The 19679-nt window shown below is 43.5% G+C and overlaps 1 protein-coding gene across 1 annotated transcript; it reads right to left on the bottom strand.

The window, feature by feature from the left end:
- Positions 1-1846: 1846 nt before the first annotated feature.
- Positions 1847-19658, bottom strand: LOC117479720 (bromodomain-containing protein 1-like). Its single transcript, XM_034126809.1, is given in 12 exon segments — positions 1847-3461; positions 3953-4113; positions 7300-7430; positions 8643-8772; positions 10136-10439; positions 10441-10892; positions 12591-12903; positions 13670-13798; positions 14928-15056; positions 15138-15294; positions 15511-16900; positions 19363-19658. Coding segments are annotated over 11 exon segments (3294 nt in total). The 5' UTR covers positions 16884-16900; positions 19363-19658; the 3' UTR covers positions 1847-3446.
- Between the last annotated feature and the right edge of the window lie 21 nt (positions 19659-19679).

The raw sequence follows: 19679 nt of genomic DNA, 5'->3' as shown, positions 1-19679 counted from the left end.
TTATTTTAGAGTTTTTTTTAATTGTTTTTGCAGGACAGGATTTTTACCAGTACTTTTTAAACAATTGATTAATTTATTGTGTCACAAAGTGTGTTATAAAGTTAAAATCTAACTATTTTCATATATTTTAACCAGATTCAAATTGCCAACGTGTTTCAATAATTACAATTAAATCACATTATTATTGATAATTAAAAAGATTATTTAAGACAATTCACCTAAAATCTTTAGTTATAATGACTAGTAATAAAACTAGTACAAATTGAATCAGTGATTTTAATGCAACTTTGTGAAAGCTTTTTTTTTACTGTTTATTTTGGATATTTTTAATTATTTATTAGAGGGTTTATTTATTTTTTTTCTAGCACCTTTTCAATTATTTTCTTACAAAATGTGCCACAAAGCATGTTATAAGTATACCTGTGCATTTAATTTAATGTCTTAAAGCAGGTTAAAATGGGCAAATCTGAAAAAGAAATTATATTCAAATTACTGAAACATTTAAATAGTGCAAATTAATTCAAATAAATCCAGAATACAAATTTTAAAAAATCCATTGAAAAAATATATTAAGGAAAATTCACCTTAAAAATGTATAATAATGAATGAAAACAGATAAAAAGGTTAAAAAAAAAATCTAAGTTAATGTCAGAACTTTTTTCAATAATTTTAACAAAAATCAAGCATGTTGTAAAAGAAAAAGATTTAGTTAACCACTTAAAGGGGACCTATCATGCAAAATGCACTTTTAGATGTCTTTTATACATAAATATGTGTCCCCGGTGTGTCGGGGAACTCACGCAGCTTCAGAAAATAAAACCCTCTCTCTTTTCCTCCGTACCCAAATCTCTAAAAACGGGGGTACAACGAGCGGATACAGATTTGCTGCCGATCTGACGTCAAATCGGCAGCGGACCCACAGAGATTTGCTATCAGAAACAATGCCTGACGTGTTTTGGACGTAATCTCGTCTTTGTTTACATTAGCAAGCCTCGCTAACACTCAGAGCTAACCTGTACTGGAGAGCACATGTGTTTAAAAAGCAGGAAATAAAAAAAGGAACTCACCTTGTGGTAAACCCGCAAGAGAAAAAGCATTTGAGCTCCATACTGTTTCAGAAATAATCCATGGGTGTTTCTCAATGTCGAGGACGCTTGCTTGGTAGCACATGTCTTCCGAGTCACTTCCTTCAGAAGCGAGGCAAGAATCCTTCCTGGCATTCGGAAAACGAAGAGTGGAACATGCAAGCAAGTGTGCAGGTGTGCGTCATATGATAGGCCCCGCCTTACATTTTCCGCCACCGATTTTGGGAAATTGGTTCTGTGCGCAAAGCATTGTGGGGATTTTAAGACCGCGGAGTCTACAATTTTTCGCTACGAAGTACGCCGGCCTCGGTAGAATTCCAAGTATGCTGGACATTGGAACAGTCTTTCGGCGGCACTCGATGACGTAGAATGTTTGAAATAGTGGCTCTGGAGCAGCCTTCCTCGACATTGAGAAACACCCCCTGATGTGGTTTAGAACAGGATGGCGTTTTTTTTTTATCACAGCAGAATTTAACTTTATCTCCTGTAGAATTCTGATCAGGCATTAGCTCCGCCTCCTTTTTTTTTAAGCTAAGGACCCAAAATCCACGTTTCTGTAACAGGGCTGGAATAGAGGGTTGTGAGGGATGTCTAAAATGCATGATCTGTTTGTATTTTGAGCAAAACACCTCATAGACATGTTTTTATATATTTGTATATATCTGAGACCTATGCTATTGCCTAAAAATAGCATGATAGGTGACCTTTAATAAAAATTAAACGGAAGTGAAATTCAATGTAATAAAACCAGGACACATGCAATCAGTGATTCAATAACATATTTTAATTTTTCAGTGTTTTAGTATAAAAATCCCACCGGCCTGCTGTCGGCTGGTCTCCGCTCCCGTTGGCTATAATAACTGTGGTTTTTCCCAGAGAATCAGCTAAAGTACCAAATCTATTTACACACACACAACATCCACATCCAGAGGGCAACAAAAAACAAAAAAACAGGAAGTCTACCCATTGCTAACCTGCCAAAATAAAACATCAAACACTATCACCTCACCATTCAGATTTAATGCTATTAATCCCCAAAAATAAACAACAGAAGAAGACGAGGGGCCTCGACGTGTGGCTCCTCGTGTGCCCGTAGTATTCTCTTACAATACTCTCTCTATAAAGTAATGCATATACATTTTCTGCTTTACAATAAATTAGTACAGGCACATTCTCTTCTCTCCTACAGCCGCCTGTAGCTCAGTCCGGGTGGCAAAATGATTCTGTGAACTTTAAATCATCACGGCACACAAACAAGAAATAATCAGCTGTAAAAAAAAAAAATGAAAACACATTAGTGGGAAACTTAGTGGGCAGCAGATGATCTTTTTTTGGTTTCGGTGTGAATGATGCACTTTAGGCATTTTAGACTTTGAGAGCATCTATATAGATTTTATATAAATATGTACAAACGAGGGAAAAAAAAGTAGTCCAGTAAAAACATTCATGTAAAAAGATGCAAACACACGAAAACAGTTAATGCCAAAGAAGCTTGAGAACTCAATAAGTTACAAAAACCGTAAAAAAGGAGGTGAAATAAAAATGTTCCGTACAGTATGCATGTTTGTTTTTTCTCTCTGCGTTAGAGATAGCACCAGCAGAAACACCGTCAGAGGGTCGTCTCCTCCGACCGTATAAATATCTGAACGACTCATGTACCAAAACTGAGGGAGTGAATAAATTAGTGTCAGGCCTTGTACAGGATATTTACAGGAGCTGCTGCACTCACACACACACACACACACACTCACACACACACACACACACACACACACACACACACACACACTCACACACACACACACACACACACTGATGTCATGGCAGTGAGATTGTTGCAGCAGTCTTGCAGCACATTTTAAGGAGGTCAGAGGTCAAATCTGACACATTCAACAGGTTACGTCCTGTGATTCTTCGGTCCTCACAGCCCAGGTTTGACTCTTTTTATTTGCACCAGCTAACCGAGTCCTTGCATAGCTCTTTGACAAAACAACATGGACGTCACAAGCTACAGTTTTTCAGGGGGAGGGGAGGGGAGGGGAGGGGAGGGGGGGTTACATGAACGACATGAAAATGATCCAGTTTTGCAGGAAATGGTAAACATGTGTTTGTGCGTATGAGGCGGAAACTTGAGTGTCCGCTGTGAATGTGTTCAGAATAAAAGCTGAGAGAGGAGAGATGGCTGATGGGAGGTTTTAAGGGGTTTGTTTTGGGGGGGGGTTCAGTCCGCTGACACGGTTCAGGTGGGTCACAGCTCGATCGAAGGCGAGGCGCACAGCTTTCCGGCCTCTGGAGCAGCGAGCCTCGGTCAGCTTGGCTCTGTCGAGGGTCCGGTCGACCCCAAAGGGAGCCATCTTGGATCTAGGAAGCCATTGCCTGAGGAGAGAGGAGAGAGGAGAGGAGAGGAGAGGAGAGGAGAGGAGAGGAGAGGAGAGGAGAGGAGAGGAGAGGAGAGGTCAGTGTGATGAAGAGGTGGGAGAAGCACTCAGATCTTGTACTTGAGTAAAAGTAGAAGTACTCAGATCTTGTACTTGAGTAAAAGTAGAAGTACTCAGATCTTGTACTTGAGTAAAAGTAGAAGTACTCAGATCTTGTACTTGAGTAAAAGTAGAAGTATTCAGATCTTGTACTTGAGTAAAAGTAGAAGTACTCAGATGTTGTACTTGAGTAAAGGTAGAAGTACTCAGATCTTGTACTTGAGTAAAAGGAGAAGTACTCAGATCTTGTACTTGAGTAAAAGTAGAAGTACTCAGATCTTGTACTTGAGTAAAAGTACCATGATGTAGGAATACTCTGTTACAGTAAAAGTCCTGCGTTCCAAATATGACTGGAGTGAAAGTAGAAAGTAGTAAATGTGTGTTCCTCACCAGCTGCGCTTGCTGTCGAAGAAGTGGACGAGGAAGAGTTTCTCTGCGGACCTGAACTGCATCTGCTCTCCGGCTCTGAGAACGTCCTGGGGGGGGGGCGGCGGGGGAAGCTCCGCCGCGCCCCGCTGCCCCCCCGTCCGCCGCACTCTGGGGGCCGTGATCTGTGACGGCCAAAAAAGAAGAAGAGAGAGAGAAGGATTGGAGTAAGAGCGAGGTTACAGTCTGTCGTTTTTCCAACCCAGGTGAGATGTAACCACTTCCACATCAACGCATCTCTGATGGGCGACGTGTGAAGAGAACGACCGTTAACGACGCTGAAGTAATAACACGTCGACTCGAGCTAGGGAAAAACCAGATGGGCTGTTTATCAATTAGTGCTAACCATGCTGAGGCAAAGGGATATCCTCTGACAGCGTGTGTGTGTGTGTGTGTGTGTGTGACACTGCACTGTAACTTTTATTCATGTATCTTTGCTTTTAAATGAGTGATTTTAAATATCATTTCATAATATGTTTCTTAATGTCTTTCATTTTTGTAAAGCACTTTGAATTGCCTTGTGTTGAAATGTGCTATATAAATAAACTTGCCGTGTGTGTGTGTGTGTGTGTGTGTGTGTGTGTGTGTGTGTGTGTGTGTGTGTGTGTGTGTGTGTGTGTGTGTGTGTGTGTGTGTGTGTGTGTGTGTGTGTGTGTGTGTGTGTGTGTGTGTGTGTGCGTGCGTGCGTGTGTGTGTGTGTGTGTGTGTGTGTCATAAACTAATCCTGTAGTTGTGTACAAAACGTGACACACTAAATAAACGCGCTATTAGGCTGCATATTGTTTGCTAGTTTGGTCTTCTTAATTAAAATGTACTCGGCCCTGCAGGACTGGTCATCTTTCATATTTAAAAAGCTCCGTTGGATAGATAAGATAAGAAGTACTTTATTGATCCTAATGTGGGAAATGTTTGCGTTGCAGCAGCATAAAACACAAGGGAATGTACATAAGAGCATTTCTGAAATACAAATTAAATAGGATTAAAAAGTGGAAATATAAATGTGGAATACAAATGTCCAGTAACAAAATATAATGCAGGATATTATATATACATTACTTGTGCAAGAAATGGATTATTCAATATGAAATGGTTGTCGTCACGTTGAAGTGGTCAGATCTAAACTGGGTTGGAAGCGGACAGACGCTGACAGGGCGGAGAGGTTCCTGCAGACGGAGACACAAGCATGCACGAGCCGAGGCGCTCTGAGCGAAGACGCCACAAACAACAAGCAGTCCGTTATGGGCCAAGCTCCCGCGTGGCTGTGAGCACAAATCACGAGCTACTGCACGCACGATGGCAGAGAGGCTGATGGGTAATGAGACACAGAGGGGGGGACAAGCACTCACTCACCAGGGCGGGGTAGGACGGATATCCACTACATTTAGCCCAAACTAGTTTAAGAGGCTCCAGAACAAATGGAGAGGCAGGGGCGGGCTTCCACACCTCTACAGGAACAACGATAAGCAGGTTATGAAGTATTCACACACACACACACACACACACCACACACACACACACACACACACACACACACACACACACACACACACACACACACACACACACACACACACACACACACACACACACACACACACACACACACACACACACACACACACACACACACACACACACACACACACACACACACACACACACACACACACACACACACACACACACACACACACACACACACACACACACACACACACACACACACACACACACACACACACACACACACACACACACACACACACACACACACACACACACACACACACACACACACACTTTTTTTTAAAGAGTACCTTTTAAAAAAAACACTTGATGAGATTCTGATGATGGAATGTCAAAATGTGTTTTTTTCAAAGACTGTAAGAAGGTGGAAAGCCAAACGCAAGAGAATATGTAATGCAACATCAATATGGATAGAGATGTAGGTATTCAATAAACACATATCGTAGATGTAAGTTAAAAACATTGATGTCATCACGTCGGTCAAAGCGCAACTCCTTCGTAAAAATTACACGAGGAAAATATTTTGCCCCTGAGATGAATCATAACGAAGTTGTCTCATTAAAGGTGGGGTAGGTAATTCACTTCAGAAACACTTGTTATATTCCATGGAATGCTCTTAACATCCTGATAGCAATGAATATTTTAAGTGCTTTGACAAAAAATCCATAAAAAAATATCATCTGTGGAAGCCGTAGTACTGTAAAAAGTACGACCAATCATCTGAGCCGGCCCGGCTAAAATAACTGGATGGCCTACCTGCCTGTCAGCCTTCCATCTGTGCACAAACTTATCTCGTGCCCTCATTGGTCATGTGCACGTTCGTGTGCGTTGGAGGAGGGGCTCTGGAAGGAAGTCTGAAGGAAGGGGCAGATTTTTGTCGGCTGCGTACTTTCAGATTCTAGCGCACTCGAGCTGGTTTCTCCATTCTTACCTACCCTACCTTTAAGGACACGAGTATTTCACCGCGAGTGAAAACTAGAGTGTGATTATGAAGAGTTAAGACACATTACATGTTACTTGCTTTTATCCAAAGCGACTTACATACTCACTGTGCAGATTTAACTAACCTCACATTGTCAATCACAGATCAGAGTACAACACAGTTAGTGAGAAGCTTCTGTTTTCTTTGAATGAACTGAGGCTCTCTGTAATCCGCTGTCGTTTTCTAGATCCTACGAATCAAACAGAGTCAGACCTCTTCTCTCGTGTCATTTTCAGAAGTCCTACTTTTTTGTAGTAACTCCAGTATTTCTGTTAATCAAATTGTGATAAAATAAAGCATTGGTTTCTGAATTGTTTAGGTTATTTAGCTCAGAATTGCACATGTTCTTCTACTGTGTATTTTTTTAATATATTGTACTTTATTATTCCACCGGATAAAAGTGTTTAATCTAATGAGACTAGCTGTATATTAGATGTTTTTTTCACACGTAAAACCAGAGATAATCGGCTGAGTGGACTGGATTTTGTTGGCTGACAATTCTCTGAACACTTTGATCACATGCTTCCTGTTTTATTTCCACCACTTCCTGTAGGGCTGCAGAGTCCCTGCTGACTTCCTGCAGGACCTCGAGGGGCCCCTGAACCTCAGTTTGAAACCCAGTGTAGGTTTGGTAAACTATATAACCGTAGAAAAAAAGTGATGTGAGGGAATACAAACAATATCCACCGGCACATGAACAGGGTTAGTATATTTACAGAGAGGTTTTAATGAGTAAATCAGCAGATGGAAAGCGTGCCGTGCGGTTTCATGCAGACGGACGGACGGACGGTGCTCGGCTCACCTGGAGACACTTTGGCAGCTTTGGGGAACTCCCCGTTCTCGATGCAGGTCATCAGAGTGCTCTTGTCGTCCACCGTGCTCCGTCGAGCCGCCGGAGACCGCCCTTTACCACTTTTAGGCACGATGACGGTGCTGGAAGAGACGAAGGAAAAGGTAAGGGAAGGGAAATGGTATGAAGCATCTTGAGAGTGGAGGTTCTGAAACGGCAGATACACTTTGAAACCAAAGTAAACTAAATACTAAAACTAAATATGCCAAGCTTCTTGTTAAAGTTATTTAAATTACAGCAAGGTCTTTCTATTAGTTTTATATTTCTTCTTACTTGCAAAATGATTTCAACAAACAATGGTTGACTCTTTTACATCAATATTTATTCCTCATCCTCATGTATCGCTATGGCTCAAATAACTGTCTCTCTTTTTGATTTTTGATTTATTATACTGTCAGAACGGCCTACACTTTGTTGTGTAGCTGGGCGATATTATTTTTTTAATTAAACCTGTTTTTTTACAGACGATCTACGAGAGAAAACAAAAGTAAAAAGGGTAATATTTGTTTTAATATTCTTGTGTTTTACGAGAAAATAAGGTGTTTTCTTGTTTTAACAAATCAACTTTTGTTTAGATATTAAAAAAAATACGGTGAATGTCAAACTTTACATGTAAGAAATATCAAAGCCGGGTCCGAATCAAAGGTTAGGCTTCCAGTACAGGACAGTGGGTGTTTCTCAATGTCAAGGAAGGATGCTCCAGAGCCACTATTTCAAGGATGCTTCGTCATCGAGTCCCGCCGAAGGACTGTTCCAATGTCCAGGCTCCTTGGAATTCTACCGAGCCCGGCGTCCTTCGTAGCGATGAAATTTCGAGGCTGCACATGTGTATCCTCCGCGGTCTTAAAATCCCCACAATGCTTTGCGCACGGAACAATTTCCCAAAATCTGTGGCGGAACATTTAAGGCGGGGCCTCTCATATGACGCACACCTGCACACTTGCTCGCCTGTTCCACTCTTCGCTCTCCGAATGCCAGGAAGGATTCTTGACTAGCTTCTGAAGGAAGTGACTCGGATGGAAGGATGTCCTACCAAGCAAGCGTCCTCGACATTGAGAAACACCCAGTGAGTTAAAAAAAGGAAATCTGTTTTTATACAACTTGGTATTGTTGCTCCAAGTCCCCTGTAGACCTCAGCTACTAACTTCTCCGGTCATATCATCATCGCTGAAGGAAATGAGTGCAAAACTATCCAGCCTATACCAAAGCAAGTACCTCGTATGTGTAAACCTACTTGGTACCGATTCTGATTCTGACCATCACAGTGCATGTCTGTTCGTTTCCTCCGGACTCACCTGGTGCTGCAGAGGACGCTCCCGCTGGAGGAGATGCTCGACTCGGAGGCACAGCGGCGCCGAGGCTCCAGCAGTCGTGGAGACGGAGAGATTTCCCCTTCTTCCTCCACCACAAAACCGTTCGCTATGCCTGAAGGTAAAAGAACAGAAACATTGTCAGTATAGTTCAGGGTTATGGGTACAAACCAAGCCCCCAGGAAGTGTGCCGGACCCTGTGCCCAATATTCGTTGTGTCCAAGCGGCGGTACTGCAACTTCCGTATCAGTCCGTGACGTCACCCGGCCCAAAACAACTTTTTCCCATTGACTAACATTGGGGAAAGAGACGTCTGTAAATCAGCAGATACTTTTTTTTAAACTAAATAAAGTACCCAGTATGAACTATTTGATAGCCCTTATTATAATCATTAGGTCCTTAAAGTTGTAAAAAGCACTAAAAGCTGAATCTAGATTTATTTTATGTCTCCATTCATTCTACTGAGCCGAGAGTGGGAGCTCGGGGGGCGGGACTTAAGGGGCGTATGCTCTGTGAGCTTACATACCAAGCCCCCAGGAAGTGCGCCGGACTCTTTGAGGAAAATATTCATTGTGGCCAAACGGCGGTACTACACTTCCGTATCAGTCGCTGGGCCCGGAAAGACTTTTCCCCATTGACTAACATGGGGAAAGAGACGTCTGTAAATCATTGGATAATCTTTTTTAAACTAAATAAACTACCCAGTATGAACACTTGTATAGCCCTTATTAAAAACATTTGGTCCTCAAGTTGTAAAATGTGCTAATAACGTTATTCTGAGAGTTATTTCCCTCTGCATTATGAACGCGCATCTAACCCACGGGACCGCGCCGCCCGGCACGTTCATGTGACGTGTTCAGTACTACATGAGTTGTACCTTTACCCATGGATGCACAATAAGAACGGATTATATGATTACTTTCGTGACGTTTCGCTCTCTCAAAAGTTGGGCCATTTTGTCTTCATGCGCCAATGAGCAACTCTCATAGGAAAGAACGAGACCCCGCCTCCCACGCTGTATCCAGTTCTTATTATACATCCATGGTACAAACGCCTCTTAATATTTATTACTACACTAAACAGTATTTTATTTTATTTCACTGTACAATATTTAATTTTACATTCTGTTCTCGTCGTTCTTATTCTATTTACATATAGAAATACTCCTGCATTTACTTGGTCACTTACAACATTTAGCTTATTGTATTTATTTATTTTTCTGACATGCATATAGTTTAGCTCATCGACATGACTCGCACGTTGGTCTCAGAACATCATCTGCACTATTGTATTCTACGTTTCTTATTGCAATATTTAAAAATGTGTTTTATTGTGCGATGTCTTATATATATATATATACTATGTTGCATTGTTGGAGGAGCTTGGGACTTAAGATATTCATGTCCGTATCTACCCTGTAGCTCCAGAGCATATGACAAGAAAGCCTTTGAATCATTAACTGAAACACGAGCCCTTACCTGTGCCGAGGCGTTTTATCGGCGACTCCTCGTCCTCCTCGTCTCCGTCCGCGCTGCTGCTGCGTCTCCTCTTCTTGGGCAGCAGCAGCGTCTCCAGGCGAGGGATCACCACCGACAGGAAGGTTTTGGCACCGAGTGGCGACGTAGGCGTGGACGGCGACACGACGGACGCCCCCTGATTCTTGTGAGGTTTCTGGGGGCTGGCGCTCTTGGACTTGCGGAAGAAGACGTTGTTGTTGCGTCGGTTGCAGGCGCCAGAGGCTTTGATGTGGATGTCGCCGTTGGAGAGAGGCGGGTCGGGGGGGGGCGTGTCCGTTGGGTTTGTTGGGGGACTCTGAGGTAGATGTGTCGCCGTCGAGCTCCATGGGGACGCCAGGTTTGACGGACTCCAGAGGTTTCGAGTCACCAGACGAGGAGTGGAACTGCGACAGCGACGCTAACAGCTCTAACGTGGGCGAAGGGGAAGGCTTTTTCTCGGGGGGCGGGCAAGGCTCTGCCGGGGGTTCAGGTAGTTGTTTCTCCTCTGATTCTGATGAGTCAGGCTTGGGGGCCGTCGCTGGCGTTGACTTTCGGATGGAGTTCTTGAGGCTCATCTCGCTGCGCACCTCCATGATGGTCTTCTTGAGCAGCTTGAGCCTCTTGCTGCGGGACGGGCTTTGCTTCATGGCCGTGCTCAGGTCCAGCTTCTCCAGCAGCTCCTTCAGCTGCTCCTCCAGGGGGGTCAGCCGGCGGTACGAGGGGCTCAGCAGCCGGTCCACTAAGGGAGACATCAGGAAGTAGCATCAGTATTAGCTTCATAACATCAATCAGGCACAGCTAATAATATAAATCAGGGTATATGCAGGAATCCTGAAGTCAGATGTAAAACCTTTTTAAGACCTTTTTTAAGACCCTTTCCATACATTTTAAGACCTCATCGCCACTTTGAGTTTTAACCGGTTACCTTGGCGACACACTTTACCTCACATTGACTATATACAGTATTGATTGTCCTTCCTCCTTATCTTCCAACCATTTGGACGCAAACTTGCATTTCCCCATAACGATGTTGTTTAACAACCGGCGTAAACGGACCTTCGCTCGCTATCAAGCAGTGAGCGTGCGATGTCCTGTTCAGATGACGTCACATCCAACGGGATGCCATAAATAAACGACACAGAATCACACTACACACCTACGCAATGATTACATTCAGGCAGACTGTAGAATACAACCTCTTTGGACCATTTATATACTTATTGAAAACTAGCTACAAAATGTAATACCTTGGAAAATGCCGTTTAATACTTTTTAATAGCCTTCATTTTCGCTAAATTGATTTATCAACTTTTAATACTTTTTAAGACCCCGCAGACACCCTGATTGTTATTTTCTAAATTAATGTTTTGGTGTATGAAATGAAAATCGTCCAAAAAGTCCATCTCAGTCTTTAAAAAGTCAAAGTTGATAACTTGTTTTGTCAGTTGGAAATGCAGGTAAATTAAGTTTCACGTAGGATAATTAAGAGTGTGTTTGAGAAAATAAACAGTTATCATTTTTGTTGGTTAGGTTTAAAACAAGACTACAAATATGTTGGCCATGCATCGTCTCTAAAAGTCAAAGTTGATAACTTGTTTTGTCAGTTGGAAATGCAGGTAAATTAAGTTTGATATAGTATAATTCAGAGTGAAGCTAGCAAACATTTTTGAGAGAATTAAAATCTAAAAACAGTCTTTTCTGCCACTTTTGTATGAAAATATAAAACGGCAAATGTTTAGTTGTTGCTGGAGGTTTGATGGTCAGGTTTAAAACCAAACTACAAATATGTTGACCATGCTTAAGTCCACCCATTAATCAGCGTTGGAATGTAACAAAGTACACAAATGATCACCAATGCCCGAAAAGTAGACAAAATGACATGGCATTTGCACAAAACCAAATACATTCAATTCCCAATGTGAAACATCAACTAGGATCAAATCATGTTACCGGAGAAATGACTTTTAACAGTTAATTGATTATCATTTCTTTCCTTGATAGATTTTCTGTTTCCTACTGATCTTACCTTCCTCCCAGGAGAAGGGGGTTGGTGCTGCTGGTTTTATGACTGACCATGCATTAGTTAACCCATTAATCAGTGGTGGAATGTGACAAAGTACACAAATGATCGCCTATGCCCGAAAAAGTAGACAAAACAAGCAAACCAAATACACGGACATTCAGTTCCCAATGTGCGAAAATAAATAAATAAACTAGGATCAAATCATGTTACCGGAGAAATGACTTTTAACAGTTAATTGATTATCATTTCTTTCCTTGATAGATTTTCTATTTCCTAAACCAAGACAAAACCGATCGGACAAAAATAAACTAATGTAAAAGCACGAGACAATAAATCCATACTTATAGCCACAGACTGAAAACCCTCATACATGATGTAAAAACATTTTAAAACACAACTAATGATCTCTCTTACCTTCCTCCCAGGAGAAGGGGGTTGGCGCCGCTGGTTTTGGGGCTTCGGGGAGATGCAGCCCGCTGGGGAAGTCGAAGCCGATCCTCTCCACCTCTCTGCGGGCTCTGCGGAGGATCGCCCCCCCGTGGTCCTGCATCCGCTGAGCTGCCTTGTGGAAGAACGTGTCCTTGCTGTTGTACTTCATGCAGTTGAAGATGACGAGGTTGAAGTCGGCCTCGAAGTCGTCCAGGCTCCCGTACTCGTGAGCGTCGATGCGTTTCCTCATGGTGGAGAAGTCCATGGGGTTCTTCACGTGGTCCAGGTAGTCCGGGACCTGCAGGAGACACAAAGAGGACACGTTGGAGACCGAGAGAGACTTTCAGAGATCCACTTTGTACAATGTGTGCCAGGCGACGAGTCGTTTGATAGCAGACATCTATTGCCACAATGTCTTTGGTTTTTTACCCATAATGATTTGCCCTTTTCTTAACCGCTAGTAGCGTTATCTTTAGCTTACAGTGGAACATACAGTGGGCTCCAGATATGAAAATACTCATTTTAATTTGGAAAGCACAGACCTCTGTTAAACCCATGGTGCATTCAGGTGCTCCTCGGATGGTCCCCGTTTAGCTAAATCGTTTTTCAGACTTTGAATGCGCTTTGGGTCGTAACGCGGAAACACATTGATAGCTGTTTGCTTGTTGTTGTTCTGATTTGATGAGGCGTTTATATGAATTTTCCAAGTAGGGAACTCATTTTTCCAGATTTTTACGACACCACATGAATGCAGCACAAAAGTCTCTTTAGTCAAAATGCTATCAAACGTTGTACATCATTTTTTCATCATTCAGATCCGCTTCAAATTCAATCAGTTTATTCATGGCCCAAGCTACAACCTTAAACAATATGTTATGTATATAGTGCCTGTAGGTTTTTTTTGCTAACCTTGCTGAAAGACAGACAATTAGACCAAAACAAACTATAACCTCCTTAGTAGATGAGGTTATATTTCACGTAGGTTTTCACCATGGCTCCACATCCACAGTGTAATTGACGTACGGTAACTCCGATATTTGAACAGACTGATAAACGAGGCAGACCTCCTTGATGTTGACGGGCTGAGCGTAGATGCTGTACTGGTCCTTCTCCTGCAGCTGACTGAGCACGGCTCGCAGCAGGATGTTGAAGGGGGTCAGCTGGACCTCCAGCGCCGACTGCTGCAGCTTCATCTGACGGGAGAACACAAGTTAGCGTCGTTTGTTTGACCGTGCCTTTCAGGTGGTGGCTCCAACACTATGGAACTCTCTCCCTATTGACATCCGCTCTGCTGTCTCTGGAGAAGCTTTTTAAAAAACTACTGAAGAACTATCTTTTTACATTGGCTTTTGTTTCTACTTGAGATGTGTGTGGTGTGTTCTGTTCTTATGTTTGTTCCTTTCGGGACTCCACGTGGTCTGTGTTTTGTTGTTATGGTAACCTTACATGTTGCTATTGTATTCATGTTTCTGTGGTCTTAGTTTTTCACTTTTGTTCTTTCTTGTGAATTCTATTTCTGTGAAAGGTGCTATACATGAGAGTAACACATGCGTCACTTCCGGGCAAAAAGTACGGCTCTGCCCACTTTTGGGGGACAACAAAGCTGTCATTTGAATGGCGGTCAATACAAATTCTGAAGTTTTTGCCAATCCGATCAGAAATGTAATAAAACTGTGGATTTCTGGATCTTCAAAGAGCCCGATTACGGGGCGGGGGCGTAATTTTCGCCCGGAAGTGACATAGGTGTTACTCTCATGTATACTAAATAAACGTATTATTTGTATTTGTTTAAACAAAAATGTTTTCGTGGTACAGAAAGTCACATGACAGCGGAGGAACATAGGTTAGTTTGATGAAATGTGTAAGCAAATCGAAAGAGGGCAGTCCCCTTGATGTTATGTCTCAATAATCTTTAAAACTAAAATCCAACTAATGAACAAAATCTGGTAGGTTGCAAATATGAAGCCTTATTATATATATAAAAATACTACTTTTATGATTCAAACTTAGAAAAAGACACAAGACTTTCTTTGTGTAAATAATAATGTTTTGCGGTACAAACAGCAAGTATAAGCATGTTTAAGTCAAATAAAACAAATATTTCACAAACAGTGGAGTGATCAAATGTGTAAGCACAGCCCAAGGGGATTATACTTTAAACTTTTTAAATACGACGTTAGTTCAGAAATCAAATGTATCATTCAAACCTGGACGGCTTTTGGTGAAAATGTAACTACATAGCATCGTTATGAATTCAAACCATTGTTATTTTTCAAAAACTCATGAATTGAAACAACTTGTATTCAGCTGAAGTGACTGTACCTCCTCTCTCTTCAGCTTCTCTCTCTTCCTGATGAGCTCCAGCAGCAGGCGCGCTCGCTCCAGGTCGTGGCGGAGGCGGTGCCACTCCTTCAGCTGCTCCTTCAGCGCCTGATTCGTCTCCATGCGATTCTGCAGCGGACAAACCAACTTAATTGGAGCGGGTAGAACGACATTAACAGGACAATGCTCCGCTATGTCGGCAGCACTGACCAACTTCTTGACTTTGGGAGGCTGAGGGTTGGCCTGCAGCCGGCGGATCAGCGGCACATTGTTCCTCGACTGCCTCTTCTGCACCCAGTAGCTCATTACTCGCTCCACGAAGACACGCTTCCTCTGAACCGCCACCTGGTTCAGGATGGTGTCGAAACTGATGGGGAAACAATGAAATGTTCTTCCATTAACACTTATAATTAAAGAGCAACATTCTCTATATTTTAAGCTTTATATTATTGTTCGTTATATCTGCATTAACTCGGTTATGATGGTCAGACTGCTGTTTATTGACCCGTTAAACTCCTTTTAAATGATTTCTGATAATTCCAGGTTTATACAGCATTATGTTGAACAGAAGTTCAGTGCCTACCTTGAAGCAGTGATACTGGGCCCAGCGTTGGTGGGGGTCTCAGGCTGTGGTTCTGGTTCGGGCTCCCCTCTTTTACTCTTCTTCTTCTGCCAGCCTTTGCCCCGGTACTTCCCCCTCTTGTCGGCCCTCTTGTGGCAGGCTCCATTTTTGGGATGCGGCTCGTCGTAGATGGTGAGCGGCCGGCGGTCGCAGCCCTCGGGCGTGTGGCTGCAGCAGTAGGCGGTCTTTTTCACAGAGAAGGTGGCGGAGCCGGACGACGTCACTTCTTTGACGGGATCCATCTTCATGTAGAGGCCGGCCCTCTGGGCGCAGCTGACATGGAAGGCGGTGTAACAGTTGATTTTGTCGCATTGAATGCACGCTCCTGCACCCTTCTCTTTACACAGGTAGCAGGTGAGCTTCCAGCGCGCCGGTGGGATGTTACGAACACCGTCGATGGGCTCGATGAAAACAGTGTCAGAGAAGCCGACCTCGGGCACCCACAGGGCGCACGCCACATGGCCCCAGCGGTCATCGTCGGTCTTCTTCATGGCTCCGCCTCTGTTGGGGCAGAAGACACACTCAGAAGTCCGCAACGGACGCTGCAGGCAGTGGCGGCACAGCCACTGGCCCTCGGGGATGTACGGCACGCCGTAGCACTCCTGATGCACGGCGATGTTGCAGGAGTCACAGAAGAGGATGACGTTACTGTCAGCTCCGTCTCCATCCATGCAGATGCAGCAAACAGCGTCTTCGTCCACCAGCGACTGCAGGTCGCTCTGACCCTGCGTAGCTGCGTACGACTCCTTCTCGAAGCGGTCCATGAGGAACTCAAACAGGTTGTGAGATACCTGACTGATGCCATCGTTCTTCCTCTTCTCATTGAAGAGCTCCAACCAGGCGTAGTCCTCCTCGTCCATATCGTACTCCACCTCCTCGTCCAACTCCTCCGCCGTCCTTTCCGTGTATTTGTAATACGCCGACGGCCTCCTGGGCACCACCGGAAGGTTGTATTCCACCGTTCTAACCTTTGCCTCCAACAGGCCGGTGGTGCTGCTGTGTGTGCTGGTGACACCGTGTGAGGCCATGAGTGCAGCGTTCTTCTTCTGCTGGTTGTTTTTGAGGCGCACAGAGCGCACCAGGACCTGCTGGGGCTTCTCGTTGTTCTCCTTGTTGCTGTTGCACTCCATGATCTCCTGCGCCGTGGGGTCGTCGTCGGAGATGACGTCCATCTTGTCGTAGATGCTGAGCCGGTGAACGCGGCCGTCCACCTCCAGCTCTACAATTCTCTGTGCCTCTGCATATGTTAGCGTCTCGCGGTTTGGCGACGGCTTGATGGGAGAGGAATCTCTCTTCAGCACCGCAGGCCGGTGATGGCGAATTTTCTTCTTCATTATGAAGCCTAAAGACCCTGAAATCCAGAAAAAACACTGTGAATGAAAGACTTGTAGGATGCTGTGGCAGCAACTGACAGCGTTTCCCATCATTAACTCTGCAAAGCAACAACCAGTACACAGAGCAGAATGCTGGGTCTAACAGAACCTGCAGTAATGATTAATATCAATGAGACATTGCATAACTAATGATGGGCAGCTTGTGTTTACACAACGATGTCATCACCTCTTTCAGCCTTTAATCATAGAGGACCAGAGAATTATTTCCAGTCAAAACACACATTTCATCTTTGCGAGTTAGTTGGAATTCTGATACAGAACAAGCGTAAAACATTACATTACATTTAGCTGACGCTTTTATCCAAAGCGACTTCCAATAAGTGCATTCGACCAAGAAGATACAAACTTGAAGAAAACAGAATCATATAAGTACATCAGGTTTCTAAGCCAAAACATTTCAAGTGCTACTCAACTGGCTTTAGATAAGCCAGTCCTTTATAAACACTATCAATGTTTTACTAATGCAGATAACCTCAAGGACCTCATTACAAAAGAGCTTATCATTAATTGACCATTCGGTATATGTGCTACTACTACAAAAGAAAAGGAAGCGTGCGGATTGGATAAAGTGCAACAGACGAGCTCACGGAAACTTCTGTCCACACAGCCAGACCAGCTGGAGCAAACTCCAGTGAGCACGGACAGGCCGGGAGGGGAAGGAGAGCCAAGATGGGAACCAAGCTAACCCCCCCTGCTAGGACCTCAAGCTTAGCAACTACTTAGACTGCTCCTGGATGATGTCTGGTTATAGGAAAATAATATGGAAGGAATAAGAAACTGATGCGAACCTGCTGTGACAGCTATGCAATTGACGGGTAGAACCCAGGACTCCAGTGAGGAAAGGAGAAAGACTGTGTTTACATGAACAATACCTGGTACGCAAACAGAGTTGATGGTTAATGTTTCCCTGATGTTAATTTATTCCACATTGTTTTGGTAGCTGCCGGTTACATTCCTGATGATGCAAATTCAAAAAATGTGCTACTGTTCTGTAGAGTTGATCTTTTGCAGCACAAATGGACCGCACTGCATTTTGTTGTGCAACCATGTCTCTTAGAATGAAAATAAATGATCCTTGGATGATACAACATGTTTAATATTGATCACCTTACCCAGAGAACAAGTCAAACTGTGTTTAACAAAGACTACAAAACCAATGCATGATAGTCAGTGAACTCCTTGGATAAAGAATGCAACAAAGTGCAAACACTAAAGTACAAAGGACAACTACCCTAAAGTTGTACTTCAGGATTTAGGTTTTATACTACTTAACTACATTTTGGACACATATATTGGATCACTTCAGTTTCCTATAAGGTTGCAGGTTTTTATTATACAATATATAAATACATTAATAACTTAAGGATTATAATTCAGTTATTTAGTATACTAAATAGGACCTTCTTCATAACAAGTACTTTGAGTAAGTTGATGTTAATACTTTTGTGTTTAAACTCAAAATCTTGAAAGCATAATACATAGTACGTTAAAAGCCGGTGATATTTCCGATGCATGTCTTAAAATATCTGAGTACCTTTTCCACCACAGTGTGTGTGTGTGTGTGTGTGTGTGTGTGTGTGTGTGTGTGTGTGTGTGTGTGTGTGTGTGTGTGTGTGTCTTGCAACATCCCCTGCAACATTTAGCTTGTTCTATTTTATCTATCCATCTAGTATGTTGCCAGCAGATGAAACAGAATGTGTCTACACAGCTGCTTTTTCCCCTTTATTGTGCAATTTAAACATAAACAGTATTGGACCGTTAGTGTACTCTGAGGTTTGGCTTTAATTCATGAGATCATGATGTCAGTTGGCTGCTGCAGAGTGTATTTAAAGGGGGCGGAAACAGATTGCCACTGCGATAGCGTTCACTTGATGAATGAAAGAAATGTGCCCAGAGCAACACACAACTCATATCCGACTGCAGCGAGCCTCCGGCGGGCTCAGCTGCTCCGCATGAAGCCGCAGAGAGCTGCTTGTTTTCGGGGAATGCTCGGCTAACAGCAGCTCGTTCGGTTTCTCTAGGTTGAATGGTATGCTAGCCACTAGCTACCGTTAGCTCCTCTTTAACCAAACCACAACGTTTATGTTCCCTTATTTCTAGTCACAGCTTTAACGTGAAACACTCCAAACATGTTTGTTGGAAGAAACCACGACCAGGCGGTGTCCTTTCCTCGGTGTCCTCCCTCTCCTTTGGTCGGTGAAACGCATTAGGACACTCCGTCCATAAACTAGCCTGCTAGCATTACAGCTAACTGAAGGGGGGGAGGAAATATGGCGACAAACACAACAAGAAACTGCCTCTTTTTGGGTAAAATAAAGGCCTTTCTTCAGAGCAGCAATGCCTGGTTTTAGATGTAAACCAGCCCGCACTGTTTGGGGGTGATAATAAAGACTTGAGGGTGGAGTGAGACTGAACTTACCTCGGTATTTTCACGAATTCAGCTTATAAAAACAGCAGCAATGGCGGCGCGGCCTGCGGAGCGAAGCAGCAGTTAAATCCACATTCAGTCCGTTTATCATCCAACGGCTAGCGCTGAACCGAGTGCAGATGGAGAGAGAGCCACGGGTATCCAGGGCGACGGAGCCGGTTCTCAGGGTGTTATATTTCACTGTGCATAGGGTTATTACTGATGTGTAATAACGTGAAGAAGCGGTCAGAAGCGGCAGAGCTCAGCGGCTGCCCGAGCTTCTCTTCCCCCAACAACAATGCGGTTGTGCGAGACCTTACGTCATGACG

This window comes from Trematomus bernacchii, unplaced genomic scaffold, assembly GCF_902827165.1.
Source record: "Trematomus bernacchii unplaced genomic scaffold, fTreBer1.1, whole genome shotgun sequence".
NCBI classification, from domain to species: domain Eukaryota; kingdom Metazoa; phylum Chordata; class Actinopteri; order Perciformes; family Nototheniidae; genus Trematomus; species Trematomus bernacchii.
Note: the sequence above shows the minus strand (reverse complement) of the source record. Positions and strands in the feature narration are given on the sequence as shown.